General features: G+C 49.7%; 2 protein-coding genes across 10 annotated transcripts in view; one reads left to right on the forward strand and one right to left on the reverse strand.

The window, feature by feature from the left end:
• Window positions 1-5,272, forward strand: part of ZRANB1 (zinc finger RANBP2-type containing 1) — a 48,926-nt gene extending 43,654 nt beyond the window's left edge. Inside the window, exons 10-12 of one of the 2 annotated variants that reach the window (XM_065672459.1) lie at window positions 924-1,153; window positions 1,359-1,435; window positions 2,090-2,180. In XM_065672459.1, coding sequence (XP_065528531.1) covers window positions 924-1,153; window positions 1,359-1,435; window positions 2,090-2,093 — 311 coding nt within the window. In that variant the 3' untranslated portion in view covers window positions 2,094-2,180. Of the gene's footprint in view, window positions 1-923; window positions 1,154-1,358; window positions 1,436-2,089 lie in introns of both variants that reach the window. The other variant, XM_065672458.1, reaches the window with a different exon arrangement.
• A 1,202-nt stretch (window positions 5,273-6,474) lies between these two features.
• The window catches only part of CTBP2 (C-terminal binding protein 2), a 145,133-nt gene continuing 135,922 nt past the window's right edge, over window positions 6,475-15,685 (reverse strand). For all 8 annotated transcript variants that reach the window (XM_065672450.1, XM_065672451.1, XM_065672449.1 and 5 more), the window contains 6 exons: window positions 14,083-14,289; window positions 12,733-12,947; window positions 11,730-11,860; window positions 10,652-10,779; window positions 9,381-9,498; window positions 6,475-7,960 (listed from right to left, as the gene is read on the reverse strand). In XM_065672450.1, coding sequence (XP_065528522.1) covers window positions 7,780-7,960; window positions 9,381-9,498; window positions 10,652-10,779; window positions 11,730-11,860; window positions 12,733-12,947; window positions 14,083-14,289 — 980 coding nt within the window. In that variant the 3' untranslated portion in view covers window positions 6,475-7,779. The remainder of the gene's footprint in view (window positions 7,961-9,380; window positions 9,499-10,651; window positions 10,780-11,729; window positions 11,861-12,732; window positions 12,948-14,082; window positions 14,290-15,685) is intronic.

Here is a 15,685-nt window from a genome sequence, read left to right on the forward strand (position 1 = left end):
ATCTCATGTTAACCTCATAATGATGAGCTGTACTGTAAAGTGTAACCTGTATGTGTTGACCAAACCAAGTATGTTTTAAATCCCAAACTGGTTTGTGTTGGAAGGGCCCTTAAAGCTCATCCGGCTCCAACCCCTGCCACGGGCAGGGACCCCTTCCACTGCAGCAGCTTGCTCCAAGCCCCTGTGTCACAGAATCACAGAATCCCAAGGGTTGGAAGGGACCTCAAAAGATCATCTAGTCCAACCCCCCTGCAAGAGCAGGGTAACCTACAGTACATCACACAGGAACTTGTCCAGGCGGGCCTTGAATATCTCCAGTGTAGGAGACTCCACAACCCCCCTGGGCAACCTGTTCCAGTGCTCTGTCACTCTTACAGTAAAGAAGTTCACAGAATCACAGAATCACAGAATCCCAAGGGTTGGAAGGGACCCAACCTGGCCTTGAGCACTGCCAGGGATGGGGCAGCCACAGCTTCTCTGGGCACCCTGTGCCAGCGCCTCAGCACCCTCAGAGGGAAGAGCTTCTGCCTAAGAGCTCATCTCAGTCTCCCCTCGGGCAGGTTCAAGCCATTCCCCTTGGCCTGTCCCTACAGGCCCTTGTCCCCAGCCCCTCTCCAGGTTCCCTGCAGCCCCTTCAGGCACTGGAGCTGCTCTCAGGTCTCCCCTTCAGGAGCCTTCTCTTCTCCAGGCTGCCCCAGCCCAGCTCTCTCAGCCTGGCTCCAGAGCAGAGCTGCTCCAGCCCTCGCAGCATCTTTGTGGCCTCCTCTGGACTCACTCGAGCAGGTCCATGTCCCTGCTGTGTTAGGGCCCCCCACGTGTTTGTAACTTGCTGCCTTTAGCCGGAAGCAATAGTTTTGTATGGAAATTACTCACTGTTGAATGCTTCAGTTCTGAATCTCACCCTTTCTTTTAATTTCTCATAGGTGTGTATTTGCCTTTGTTATGGGAACAGAGTTTTTGTTGGAAAAGTCCTATTGCTCTGGGCTACACAAGGGGCCATTTCTCTGCTCTGGTTGCCATGGAGAATGATGGTTATGGCAATCGTGGTGCTGGTGCTAACTTGAACACTGACGACGACGTTACTGTTACTTTTCTACCCTTGGTGGACAGCGAGAGGAAATTACTGCACATTCACTTCCTTTCTGCTCAAGAGGTAAGAAGTAACCTTAGAAGTACCACAGGGGCTGGTAGCCTTTGTTATGGGTGCTTATGAAACTATGGCCTTACCGATGTCTGTAGCCCCATAGGGCTCTGCAGTTCAGAGAACTACAGGGAGTGTGTGGTTCTGTTTGTTTGATACTTTGCCATCATTTGAGGGGATTCTGAAAGATATTTCCCACCAATTTGCTTATTTATAGCTCTGGAAATTGAGTGTAACTTCACTGCGTGTGAATACAAGTGAAGAGGACCCAGAAATAAGGATTCTGTCACTAATGTGAGACTAAAATAGACTTTTTTTTCCTTAAGAGGATGCAGCACAAATATAGGCCAGTAGTTACAGCCTGTTCTACCTCTTTCTAATGCAGTTCAACTCATTTCTTCTGGAATAACTATAAAGACAGTGAACCACTTCAGTAAAGTGTGTGCTTGGGGGAAGGGAGGGATGGAAAACATGAAGTTACTGCATTATCCTGTAGTTAAAGGAGAAAAAATATGGAGTTTATGTCTAGAGAGGGGTATCTTTTAGCAATTCCCAGATTTACTGTGTCTTACAAGAGGGAGGCTGTCATGTCAAGAACTGTTAGGCTCCCAAAAACTGCTTCGTAAAGCCAAAAGGCTTTTAGGACTTACCCTCCTGTGGTGCCTACCATAAATAATTAGCTGAAATATAGGAAGGCTGTGTTAGGAACACACTGTGAAGGCTTTAGAAGGGAAGAAAAGCTGGAGAACATGTGCAGAACCTTCACATTTTGGTTAAAACACAGTGTGCGTCAGTGTTTGGCTCTGACTCTTGGCTGCAGTGGTTTGCTAAGCCTTGAAAAGGAGCCACATTGCTCCCCTTGGCCTGGGTATATCAGAGTATCACAGGTGGCTTGCTTGAAGTTGGTTTTGATGTTTGAAGCCTCAATCTGTTTTCTCTCTCCCAAAGATAGGGAATGAGGAGCAGCAGGAAAAGCTGCTTCGGGAATGGCTGGACTGCTGTGTGACAGAAGGAGGGGTCCTCGTGGCAATGCAGAAAAGCTCTCGCAGGCGCAATCATCCGCTGGTCACCCAGATGGTAGAGAAGTGGCTAGATCGCTACCGACAGATCCGCCCGTGCACATCCCTTTCCGATGGTGAGGAAGATGAGGATGATGACGATGAATGAAGAAATGGAACAGAAAACGATCAGCACAGGGTGTCTGAGCCGGAGTTAGCATTGTGCTCTAGCAGTTCATTGTGGAACGACCCCATTCTAGGGGAGAAGTGCTGGAAAGGCTTTTTCTAACCAGCATGGAGAGAGTCTAAAGCTCATGTGCTGCGTGAAGAGAGCAAAATGGGCTGGACTACAGTTTGTATAGAAACAAAACCCACCTAATTTTATTATCAAGATGGAAAAGAAAGAAACCTTTTCTTTCTGATTGTAAATCTGTCTATAAATGTCCCGCATGTGGTTGTGTAAGAGGTTGTGTAATAGGAAGAGTATACCAGCATCTTAATTATTGCAACGAGATCTTGCAAAGAAGGGCACTTAGGAAAGCACATGGTATAGATGGATCTCTTCCTTCCGAGGTTCTTTTGCAGTAGAACTTGGTAATCTGCATCACCTTTTAGCTACTCTGACCCATTTCCTTTGCCAGGCCCTTTGATGTGAAATCTCACTCGTGCCCAGGCCAGACGGTGAGGTTTTCTCTTTTTGGTTTGCACAAAATCTCCACAGCAAGACATAAGCAAAAATCCATTCATAATGTTACTAATCCCTTAGTTACTGCTGTGCCCATATAATAAAACTCTACGGAACAAACTGGAAGGGAAGCTAAATTTTTCCTCGAGTGAAATGATTTGTCTCCTGAAAAAGGTTTTGTTTTGGGTTTCTCTTTTCTTTGCTTTTGTTTTTAACTTCTAATAGTGAATAGGTTCCTTTCAGTATACATAAGAATATTTATTCAGAGAAGTGACCTAAAATATGGGGATTTGATTCCAGTGAGCATACACTAAACATAAATATGTGAAATTGGAGAACTCAGACACGATTTGAGTTTCATGTTGCCAGAACTCCATCTTGCTGTGATACAAACTTTCTCATTTAATCATTTCTTCGTTCACCAACATAGACATTGCTGCAAATGAAAGAACACCTTTCTAAAGGGTTACTCCTTGGTCAGGAAATGTAGTGATGAGAACACACTTGGCAGTTCTGATTAAAAAGAAGAATCTATGCTAAAAAGTTGTTTTTAAAAGCACTGTGTTATATATTTCTCAGCCTGTAAACCTGGGAATTTCTTGCATGTTGATTGATGTGGCCATACTTAAACTTCTGTAAGTTCCTAAGACTGTAAGTTCAGAGTATATTCTCCAAGTAGAAATTTTATTATATTTGATAACTTTAGCCATGTAACCTGTAATGGATAAAGTTGATCTAAAAATCTCACTTCCAACACTAAAGGTTAATGCCAGTTTTTACATAGTGCAATTCAGGTTGGCTTGAAAAGCACTTTGGATGGTGTGGTGGTTGACTAAGGAATTTTGCCGTAGCTGAGATTTGTTTTCATTTAGAATTTGGAAAGAAGCCCCATAGCACCTATTTTTATGTAGTTCAGAGCTATGGAAACCCTGAGGAACTTGCTGCTTTTTCTTCCAAATGCTGCTTAGATGGTGTTGAAATGTGCACAGCTCTGACAGAAACTTGGTGATGACACCAAAAGTATAGAGATAATGAAGTACTGTATTAACTTAGCAATTGTCCCATCACAGATTCCCTTTTGGTTTATGATGAAATGTCTTCACCTCTTTTATTTTTGGCCATTAGATCCCCTCTGATGGGTGCATGCACAAGTTTTCAGGTTGAAGAATGCATGCTTATCTGCGATGTACGTGTGATCTACCCGAGCTGAACAGAACCGCAGATACTAAAGAGGTTCCTCACCAGCTTATGGTCCTGTTTGAAGTTTGCTTTCTAAATTGGTATATTTCTATTTCATCCCTTTTTTTTTTTTTCCCTTGCACTGAAATCCCTTTGCACCTTGTCTAGCTGAGGATGCAGAGTTTCTGTCAGGGGAGCTGAACATGGAGTAAGCTGGGATGAGAATTCCTGTGATCCGAGCTGATGGTGTTGTGGCACAACCCCAGTGCAAGGCTGTGGAGGTCCTTCTAGGTCAGGACTTACACATGTCAGCTTAAGTTCTTACACAGCAACCAGATCACTGTGAATTCAGTTCTGAGCTTACCCAGGAGCAGCTTCCCTGGGCAGACCATTTGAATGGACAGCAGGAGCAGCTCCTGCCTTCAGTAGGCTCCTTTGAGGGGTGTGCGAAACACTGTGCTGAGTGTTAACATCCCACCCACCCTTTGCTTTCTGTAGTACTGTTCTGTTGAAGGAAGTGAAGCTTCCTTGTAACATGGGGAGAACAACCAGTGTGAAAGCCTACCTTGAGCCAATTCGATGAGCACACCTCTCCTTACCTCCTGTTGCTGTGTGTGGGCACCTGTGTTGTGGCCCAGCCATCCCCATCCCCATCCAACGCCGCACCAAGCAGAAGTTCACCGTGCAGCCAGTCCAGCTCTATCTGAAAGCATGCACCACGCTCGCCTAGTTCTGGTCTGAGAGGACAAGTCCTGGTACTTCAGAGCTCTTGGCTTCCTTGATCATTATTGTTTGTTCTGATGTGCTGTAAAATGGTATGTTCAGGTTTAACACGCTTCACGGGCCATTTCGGAACTGGTGAAGTGTCTTTTACAGAATCAAAGTAATCCAAACCTCATGTACCTGTAGATTAAAGAGATGCAAACCCCTGCTTTGTGCTAGCACGGTCGTCAGTGTACATTAATGGGTTCTCTCCTTGAATTACAGACTTGAGGGGTAATAGATACCAAGATTAATTTGCAGATGATACCTTGCAGCTTGCTGGCAAGTTCTGCTCTCTTGGCCTAGTAGATACACATCAAATTGGGTTCCTCAGTGTTACTTTCCTCATACTATTGTACATGCTTTCCTAGCAGAGAACTTGGCTTTTCATTGCTACCTCCTTTACAGCTGGTTGATTTTTCTTTTCCCTGATTTTATTTACAAATTCCTCGGTGGAAATCCCTGTATTTCTTTTGGTTTTAATCTATTAAAATTTAGTAATTCTGATTCTTCCACAGTGCTGCTGCATGGCTTATGGCAAATGTTACTAGATTGTCTTTACTCCATTAACGAAATGGGTTTGTGTGCATGTGGAGACCCTTATTAAGTGCTGCTTTCCCTTTTTTCCACTTTTCACAGAACCCCAGAGTGGTTTGGGTTGAAGGGACCTTAAAGCTCATCCAGCTCCAACCCCTGCCACAGGCAGGGACCCCTTCCATTAGAGCAGCTTGCTCCAAGCCCCTGTGTCCAACCTGACCTTGAGCACTGCCAGGGATGGGGCAGCCACAGCTTCTCTGGGCACCCTGTGCCAGCGCCGCAGCACCCTCACAGGGAAGAGCTTCTGCCTAAGAGCTCATCTCAATCTCCCCTTTCAGGTTAAACCTAAATCAAAGTACCAGAGCTGGTTTAAAACAACCCTAAAACTTAACATCAATTGAACTTTGTCCTCTTGGTTTGCACCATCATTTCCCAAACCCTTCTCTGTAACTAACCTCTTGTGTCCCCAGGATGTCTCGTAGTGTTCATGGATCATCACTGATGTGCTGTTCCTCACTGACACGAAGTGGTCACTCATCTATAGAATGTGACCTCATTTTTAGTGTGTGAAGCTGGTACCTAGTTTTCAGTTTAATTTAAAGCTAACAGAATACACAGTTTTGTACCCTGGACACTCCTTGGTTTCAGTATTTTTTCAGTCTCCTCTAGTTCCATGTGTGCCGGCATGGATGCGGTGTGGAATCAAAAGAGCAGGTATTTCTGTATCAAGGCTCAAAGCCTCGGCACCTCTTGGGCATGATTTCAGCTTGGTTCCCTTGTGCTTTCTTAATGCTTCATTTCTTGAGTACATGCACAAAACGCTGTTTGGGGCATAGCTGCTTTTGTAGCTTAACAGAAACCATCTGAGCTGTTTTCCACCAAGGCTGTGTGTGATTAATGTCAAGTATTCACAGGTTAGAGCTTTTCAGCTTATAAATAGCACCACCTGAATGTCAAGACAAGAAACTGAAGTCCCTCAGTAGCAGTTTTGCAACCAACCTGCACCCACAAGCTTGACCCAAGTCCTCGTGGCACTTCTAGAAGACGAAGACCATCTTCACCTTCTGTTGCCCATGCTTGTGAGCACTGAAGTTACTTAAGGAGGACTTACCTGCTCTCTATGTGGCTCCAGAGGAGGGCACAGCGCAACCAGAGCTCCGACCTCTCGGAAATGATAGGAATTTTATCACTTTTTTTATTGAAAACTGCACTGACCGCTAAATGTCCACCTTTACAAGAAACAAATACAGGACCGGTAACACACTAAAACAAAACATACTGCTGATAGCCATCGGGTTGTGTGGTTTCTTTTCTGGTTGCTTGGGACAGCTTCAGGTATTTTATGTCACAGAAACAGGAGTGTACCCATACAAAGGCTCAACATCGGCCATCTCTTAAAAACAAAAAGGCGATGCTTCACAAAAGACTATGAGTATAACATGTAACTAAGTTGATACAAATCTAAGAGGATTTGTTAAAATCAGTCACATCTAATAGCACGTGGTCCAAGTGTTCTTGTATAAAATAGCACGTGAAGAAAAGAAGACTTTTTTTTTTAACCCATGTCTAAAAAAGGGGGGGTTTGTTCAGAGACAGTCTGACAAGTTACCATAAAAAGTGTTTCCTGAGACATAAGGAAATGCAACATTATTCTTGAGCCCTTTCCAGCTCAAGACTTCATTTTTTTTTTCTTTCCACTTGATAAAATAGCTGCAGATTTAAAACTGAGAAAATATATTTGAGTACAAATAGTGTGAAACTTAATACTTTCTTCTCTTTTTTTTTTTTTCCTTTTTTTTTTTTTTTTACTCTTTTTTTTTTTTGTCTTGCATCATTGCAGGGCAGAGGTGGATGCACAGCTACTTTATTCAGTGTATGGGGCAGTTGTTGGGTTCTTCCTTTAGCTTAGGAGGGCAGTGGCCATTCCCTTTCTGCCCTCCTCATCCCATGGATTCCAGCTTAAGCCTGGCAGGAGAACTTCCATTACTGGCCCTACGATTATTAGGATGGTTTTTCTCTAAGCCAGGCCTAATGCCTCCTGTTGGAAGAGGTAACCAGATCCAGGAGTAAGGAAAGGGCTGAAGCCACATCCGTGTTAACTCCGCAGTGACGGCTGAACGCAGCGGTTTGAACACTGGTGCAGAAGTCTGCCCTTCCCAATGAATTAAAGGTGAGGGGAAAGAATCTCTCTTTATTCATGTGATTGATGCACAGATGAAGGAAACTGAACACACAAGAACAGAAGTTGCTCATTCATGGATCACATCCGAGTTTTCAGCGCTTCAGTTGAGGTGACTTCTTCAGGCCTTCTCCCCATTGACCGCTGTCGCTTTGTGGGGAACAGGGGAACATCAATGATGCGTCTGTCCAAAAGGAACGTTACAAATCTCGTATCAAATGCTTCCTTTAGTCCGTGGATAACTTCTTTTCCAACGTCTCTTGGTCCTAAGTTTATGGAGTGCTTTTTAAATTAGCTGCTATTGCTCGTTGGGATGTTCCCTGTTGTCCCCGTGTTTCGTGGGCTGGTTCGGAGATGGCGCTTGGGAAGGATGTGCCACTGTGGGGAGGTTGTGAGTGACAGGGATGCCGCCGGGAATGATGCCCTCCATAGCTGCCGGTATTCCTCCCGGTGCCACACTGACCATCCCAGGGGGATACCTGGGAGAGGGGACACAGAGAGGCAGGTTGGGCATCCCAGAGACTACAGAGGAAACAGGCGGAGATCCCATTCCTGGTTTCCTTTTAAATTACAAGGGGTAGCTCATTGTTAAACCAGTTCCACTGTGTTCCATGTGAGTGTCCACTGACACCAGGACTGCACCTTGTTCTCCACCTCGTAACGGGTTCTTGAACCATAAAGAAGCCTCTGTGTTGTAAAACTGGGTAAGGAATGACCCTGCATGCTCTCTGAAGCACCATGCACTAGCATGCTCTTACTCGCTCATCCCTGAGTACCGTTGCACACATACACCTGGTTGTAAGTTATCCCTCTATGGAAAGTGAGCTGCATCATCCTCATGTAACCAGAGAGCACAGCTGAAAAGCAGGGTTAGGTCTAGTCCATCTCCCTTCCTAAGAGCAGGGTGAGTGGTCCAAGCCATGACACTAAAGGCGAATCTCTGCAGCTGGGCGCAGGGAAGATGTGATGGGGGCAACGAGGCCAAAACCCTCTGAGGGCCCCAACCACAAGCAGCTCCCTCCAGCCACCATTTCCTTAGGGAAGAGTGGAGGGAAAGGGAGGTTCTACCTGCCCATGGATGGGATGAGCTGATCCCAGGTACCAGATTACAGGGACTCCAGGGCTGTGGCTCTGGAGGAGCTGAGCCTGGATGAAGCACTTGGCAGAGGCAGAGATTAAGGCCGTGAGGGCATCACAGGATAAGGGCATCATCACCCTTGTGTTATGGAGCAGGACCATGGGGGATGCTTTCACCAGGTGTGGATATTTCGGTCTACACGTTCTGCTGGTCAAAGTGAGCAATTGCTCCAGTGAATTGCAGGGGTTTTCTGGGATCGAGTCTTTTTGGCAGTGGTGATCTGCTGAAGGGTGCCTGTTCTCCAGCTGACTCCTCATACCTCATATCTCCTATCAGCATCCTTTGAGCTATCCAAAGCGGAGCAGTGAGTAACCCTAATTCCAGGGATTTAAGTGGGAATGAGGCCATCTGACTATGGGCCTATAGGTGGAGTTTTCCCCTTGGCTCATTGACCCATTACCTGGGCCAGGCTCACAGTGAATTCAGTTTAGAAGTTCCCTCTGCCTGCTCATGGGCCTGGGGGGGACTGTCCCAGCACTAACAGTGGTGCTGTACAAGTGACTGCTGGCCCAGCAGAACAGAGGATTTATGAACAAGAGGCTTCATGAACAAGAGGCTTCCTAACCCCGTGGTTACATCAAGCATCTCTTGTAACCCCAGCTCTGTGACTGTGGTCCCCAGGGAGGGGGATCTCGGCCACCAGCTGAGCCGGCACAGAGGGTCTTTGTTACAGGGCTTTCAGGCTCACTTTATAGCCAGAACCCCAAATCCATCCCCCTGCCCAGCCAAGGGAGCGGCGGGGCTCCTGTTCCCCGCTTTACCTGTACGTGGCACCATTGAGCTCCGGATGGATCGCTTGCTGATCTATTACTGACCACGGAGCCGTTGTGACAAAGAATTCCTTATTGACGCAGTTCCTTAGGCTTTCTGGGATGCGCCCTGGAGTTGGCAATAAAGGGAAGTGTGTGTCAGGAGGGTCCCAGCTTTAGCACCCTCTCGTAAGCTGCAATTTCTTCATTTATATATGTGTGTATCTATAGAATCGTAGAATCACAGAATAGTTGGGGTTGGAAAGGACCTCAAGATCATCCAGTTCCAACCCCCCTGCCATGGGCAGGGACACCTCACACTAAACCATCCCACCCAAGGCTTCATCCAACCTGGCCTTGAACACTGCCAGGGATGGAGCACTCACAGCCTCCCTGGGCAACCCATTCCAGTGCCTCACCACCCTAACAGGAAAGAATTTCCTCCTTAGATCCAATCTAAACTTCCCCTGTTTCAGTTTGAACCCGTTACCCCTTGTCCTGTCACTACAGTCCCTGACGAAGAGTCCCTCCCCAGCATCCCTATAGGCCCCCTTCAGGTACTGGAAGGCTGCTCTAAGGTCCCCACGCAGCCTTCTCTTCTCCAGGCTGAACAGCCCCAACTTCCTCAGCCTGTCTTCATACGGGAGGTGCTCCTGTCCCCTCAATCAATATATATATATATATATATAATCATATATATATATTTACTGTAAAGGATGGGGATAAAAATCCCATATCCCTTGTTTCAGGAGGAGGTTTTGGCCATCCCGAGGTGCAGGGTTGGAGACCACTTTCCCATCCCATCCCAACTGTCTGCTTTCGGGAACGTTGTTCCCTTGACCCACTGCTTTCAAAGCAGGGGCTGGCCCGACGTGAAGCCGTGCCTTCCACGTTAACATGAAGCCTTCCATGGGGCTGGTTTTGGGTTTTCACATGCTGTCTGTGATGCTCTGCAGCATCTTTTGGGTTAGCAGCATTCAATGGGGCAGGAATTATTGCTTCAGTGATTGTTTCATCGTCATTCCCAGTCACAGACAGCAGTCTTTGCCACACTGCACAAGAGCCCCACTGATGTAAAGAACCAAACCCAAACCCCACAAACCCCATCACCAACCACCAGCAGACGCAAAGGACAGAAAGGTAAGGTTTGGTTTCTCAGCTCTTGTACTGGGAGGACAACGGGATTCAAACCCTTTTCCCAGTCTCCTGCAGGGACACAGCCACGGTGCAGCCCCATCTCTGCCCTTCCTGCTCTCGTTCCAGCACCCACATGGGCTGGGTACCTGTGATGGCACGCCGGATTTCAGTAGCAGCAGCTTCTCTCATCTCCAGGGACGCCTGCTCGCTGTACCAGGCCGTGTGCGGGGTACAGATTAAGTTAGGAGCATCTTTCAATGGGCCTTGAGCAAAACTGGGAGCAGGGAGGGGGGGGAAGAAAAAGACATTAATCCATGTTTAAAGAGAGAGTAAAGGATGGCAGCATCAGCAAATGGCCTGCCCTGTGTGTATGCAAGCCTCCTTCCCCAGCCCCTCACCCGTGGCTCCTGGGCTGGGGGCAGCCTGGCAGGGTCCTGCCAATCCCAAATGGCCACGGAAGGAAAGGGAGCAGCTTCCGATATGAAAATGCATCAAGCAAGAGCCAACAGGGCTGAAACCCAGCCTGCTGCGGGGAGGTCTTGGTGCTCCCATGGGAATCACTGCTTGGGGTATCTGTGCATCTGTGACCCTGGCACCAGCCCAGCACACCAGTGTTGGTTTTCCTGCCCCATGGGACTGCCCCATGGTGTGACCAGGCTCAGGGTGTTGTGTGTTGATGGTACCCCCAAGGAACAGCCTCAGGGTGTTGTGTGTTGATGGTACCCCAAAAACAGCCTCAGGGTGTTGTGTGTTGATGGTACCCCCAAGGAACAGCCTCAGGGTGTTGTGTGTTGATGGTACCCCAAAAACAGCCTCAGGGTGTTGTGTGTTGATGGTACCCCAAGGAACAGCCTCAGGGTGTTGTGTGTTGATGGTACCCCAAAAAACAGCCTCAGGGTGTTGTATGTTGATGGTACCCCAAGGAACAGCCTCAGGGTGTTGTGTGTTGATGGCACCCCAAGGAACAGCCTCAGGGTGTTGTGTGTTGATGGTACCCCAAGGAACAGCCTCAGGGTGTTGTGCGTTGATGGCACCCCAAGGAACAGCCTCAGGGTGTTGTGTGTTGATGGCACCCCAAGGAACAGCCTCAGGGTGTTGTGCGTTGATGGTACCCCCAAGGAACAGCCTCAGGGTGTTGTGTGTTGATGGTACCCCAAGGAACAGCCTCAGGGTGTTGTGTGTTGATGGCACCCCAAGGAACAGCCTCAGGAGCAGCAGTGGTACCTGAATGGTTCAGACTCGTGCACGTCGAGCGCAGCCCCTCGTATCCGTCCCTCCTTCAGGGCTTGGGTTAAGGCCTTCTCGTCCACCAGCCCCCCGCGTGCTGTGTTCACCAGGAACGCTCCCTGCCTCATCTGGCAGAGAGAGGAGAGTCAGCTCCATGCAGGGACCTGGTCCTACCACATCCCAGTGCAGCAGTGGGTGCCCCGGGGTGCCTCCATCCAGGACTGTACCCCATTTCCCATGCCGTGCTGCTGCTCTCCAGCCGCAAGCAAACCCCATCCCAGTGTATGTGGTCTGATAGAATCCCAGCCTGGTTTGGGCTGGAAGGGACCTTAAAGCTCACCCAGTTCCAACCCCTGCCACGGGCAGGGACCCCTTCCACTGGAGCAGCTTGCTCCAAGCCCCTGTGTCCAACCTGGCCTTGAGCACTGCCAGGGATGGGGCAGCCACAGCTTCTCTGGGCACCCTGTGCCAGCGCCTCAGCACCCTCACAGGGAAGAGCTTCTGCTTTAGATCCAACCTGAACTTCCCCTGTTTCAGTTTGAACCCGTTACCCCTTGTCCTGTCACTGCAGTCCCTGATGAAGAGTCCCTCCCCAGCATCCCTATAGGCCCCCTTCAGGTACTGGAAGGCTGCTCTGAGGTCCCCACGCAGCCTTCTCTTCTCCAGGCTGAACAGCCCCAACTTCCTCAGCCTGTCTTCACACGGGAGGTGCTCCAGCCCCTGATCATCCTCGTGGCCTCCTCTGGACTTGTTCCAGCTGTTCCATGTCCTTTTTATGTTGAGGACACCAGAACTGCACACAGTGCTCCAGGTGAGGTCTCACAAGAGCAGAGCAGAGGGGCAGGATCACCTCCTTCGCCCTGCTGGGATCATGAGCAAGCTGCTCTAGTTGAAGGTGTCCCTGCCCGCGGCAGGCGGCTGGCACTGGATGAGCTTTAAGGTCCCTTCCAACCGCCACCATTCCATGAGTCTATGATCCTATGCACGCAAGGTGAATTACCTGCTTGATCGTGAAGTCGTTGATAAGGTGGTGGTTGTGTTCATTAAGGTTACAGTGCAACGAGACGCAGTCGCTCTGGTAGAGCAGGTCCTGCAGCGTGTAGACCCGCTGGACCCCCAGGGACCTCTCAATCCCATCCTGCAGGTACGGGTCGTAAAAGATCACGTTGAAGCCGAACGCCTTGGCTCGGACCGCGACCGCCTGCGCAGTGCGACCTGTGTGCGAAGGGAGCAAAGAGAGGGGCTCGTTTAACCACCTTCCCATTGAGCTCCTGACACCCCAGCGTGGCCCCAGGGCTGCTGTGGGCCCCCCTGGGTTCCTCAGACAGAGGAACGATCCTCTGTGGTGCTGTGTGTAGCAAGGAGTGATGAAAAGGGAAGGCAAACCGCACCACCTTCTCTTTCAGGCAGCTTCTTTGGGATGGGAGGGTTCCAGCCTCTGGCTGGTTAATTTGGCATGACAGAGACAACTGTCGTGGCTCGGAGGCGAAGGGCTGTGTGGATGCTGTGCTGGGGGAAGGCTGCAGCATCACTGGAGGCCTCCTGCCTGCCCCTCCACAGGCAGGGCAGGCTCCGTGTGCCGTGCGTGCCAAGCCTCACTGGTTTGAATGTCGGTCGTTCCAGCTGGGAGCAGTGCAGGGGCCCCGCACATGCCTGGTTCGGGTGCACGGCCATGTCCCCCCATGCGCACGCACGCTTAATGCTGTACCGGTGCCCCAGAGCTGCGCGCTTGACAAGGGGACATCAGCCGGCTGCCTGCACGGGCAGCCAGATGTGAGCGCACAGCTGGGCACGTGCTGCCACCCTCACCCCGACCCTGACAGACTGACCCCGATCTCCTGCACCGATCTCAGCAGATCTCTGCTCTGTTTCGGGTGTGCCCGGGTGCTGGGTGAGCTGCTGCTGCCTCAATGCACCTCCTGACCCATCGTGTGATGCTTGGGCTTGGCTACCGATAGGGATACCCAGGAGGGCTGTCAGCAGAGGTGCTGCTACCTCTGATGCTGAAACTCTCTGTAGCTATGGGTGAGCTAAAGACAAACGTTGTTTTACTCCAAAATGACTCAGGAGGAGCTGGGCTGGTGGAGCTGCGACTTAGGAATGGGTTTTGTGGGAGAGGATGGCAGCATTGCCAGGTGTGGTCCTTCTTGGACTCAGTGAAGGCTCACAAAATGCATCTCCTTCCCCTCCCCAGTCCAATGTAAGATGTTCTCTTTACACACATCAATAGTTCTGGTTTGGAAAATGCTCATTTTAGGTCCTTCAAAGAGCAGTGAATTGGTGCCGAGGACTCCCCAGCACATGAGCCCTGTGCCAGCACTGCACCACGTACATCCCTTTGCCAACGTACCGAAGCCGATGAGGCCGAGCGTCTCCCCCCGGATGCGGGCAGCTCCGGAGGCCACTTCCCGGATCTGCTCCACACTCTGCACCCTCGTGCCTTCCCGCAGCGCCTGGTAGAGCCACGTGTTGCGGCGGTACAGGTTGAGGACGTGGCAGATGGTGGAGTCGGCCGTCTCCTCCACCGCTGCCGACGGGATGTTGCAGACGGCGATCCCTGCGGAAGCAATGCCATGGAGCGCAGCCATGGATCAGGGGGCAAAGCGGATGGGGGGATCCAGCCCTTCACCCTCACGTCACCCAAATGCATCACTGCTTAAAGCATTGGAATAATGGCTGCTGAGGATGTGCATGGTTTAGGTGCCGCAGCCTGAAATCTCTGCAAAACACACCATGAGGGGTCCCCTATACCCTTAAGGAGGAAGGACAAGCACAGATATCAAGTGCGGCAGCTACACCGGAGTAACCCCAGCACCAAAGGTCTTACTTCAGTTTAATCTATCACCAATGGGACTTAAATATCACTGGCAGAAGTCGCTCCTTTTCCAGAACAAGACTGTTCAAGCATTAAGTTGTATAGGGACCAAGATTTGGTGCACTCAAGCAGGATGGTGCACCAGGTCAGTGGCAGGGCCAGCTTCTCCTTTCACTAACAAGCACTAGAACAGTCAAAACACCCCATTGCAAGGCATGGGGTGACCACCACCACCACGGCATGTTCACCATCATTTGGTCCTTAGCACAAGAGGTTTATCTTAAACTGCTTGGAGCTCTATTAAGTTCACTGCAAATGCTTCCCTGATCATGGCCCCATCCAGGTTCTGGCTTGGGTAACATGGGTAGGGATGTGCTTAATGTCATGTCTATTCAGCAGAGCTCATATCCCACCAGATTCAATGTGATTTACACACACATTTAAAGGTGGATGTGTATTTAGGTGCTTTACTGGACTGGGGCCTTTGAATACATAGCATTGGTAGAACAAGTAGGAGATACAGAAAGAGTAAGAAAATCCCCTTCCACTGTGAGGGGCACTGATTCGAAACCCCATCGCCTACCAATACCCCTGCTCCCAGGAGCTGCTCTGCTGTTTTTCCCAGCCTGGTTTGTGTTGGAAGGGACCTTAAAGCTCACCCAGCTCCAACCCCTGCCACGGGCAGGGACCCCTTCCACTGGAGCAGCTTGCTCCAAGCCCCTGTGTCCAACCTGGCCTTGAGCACTGCCAGGGATGGGGCAGCCACAGCTTCTCTGGGCACCCTGTGCCAGCGCCTCAGCACCCTCACAGGGAAGAGCTTCTGCCTAAGAGCTCATCTCAGTCTCCCCTCGGGCAGGTTCAAGCCATTCCCCTTGGCCTGGCCCTCCATTCCTTTGTAAAACTGTTTCCACCCTGTGGCTATTTGAAAGACTTATGGAAACTGGGAGAAAAACTGACTGACCCTGCAGGGTGAAAAGCGCCATCACCAACCAACACCGCTCACCTCCGGTCTCTTTTAGATGATGGGGACACGAGGCTCTGGTCCCCACAAGCTCTTAAAGCTGACGTCGTCTCATTTTACATTCCCCATTTCCTCCACAGAGGGGACCTTTAGATTTACCTCAGAGATGTGGTGCAG

Source organism: Lathamus discolor, chromosome 3 (assembly GCF_037157495.1).
Source record: "Lathamus discolor isolate bLatDis1 chromosome 3, bLatDis1.hap1, whole genome shotgun sequence".
In the NCBI taxonomy this organism is placed as follows: Eukaryota; Metazoa; Chordata; class Aves; order Psittaciformes; family Psittacidae; genus Lathamus; species Lathamus discolor.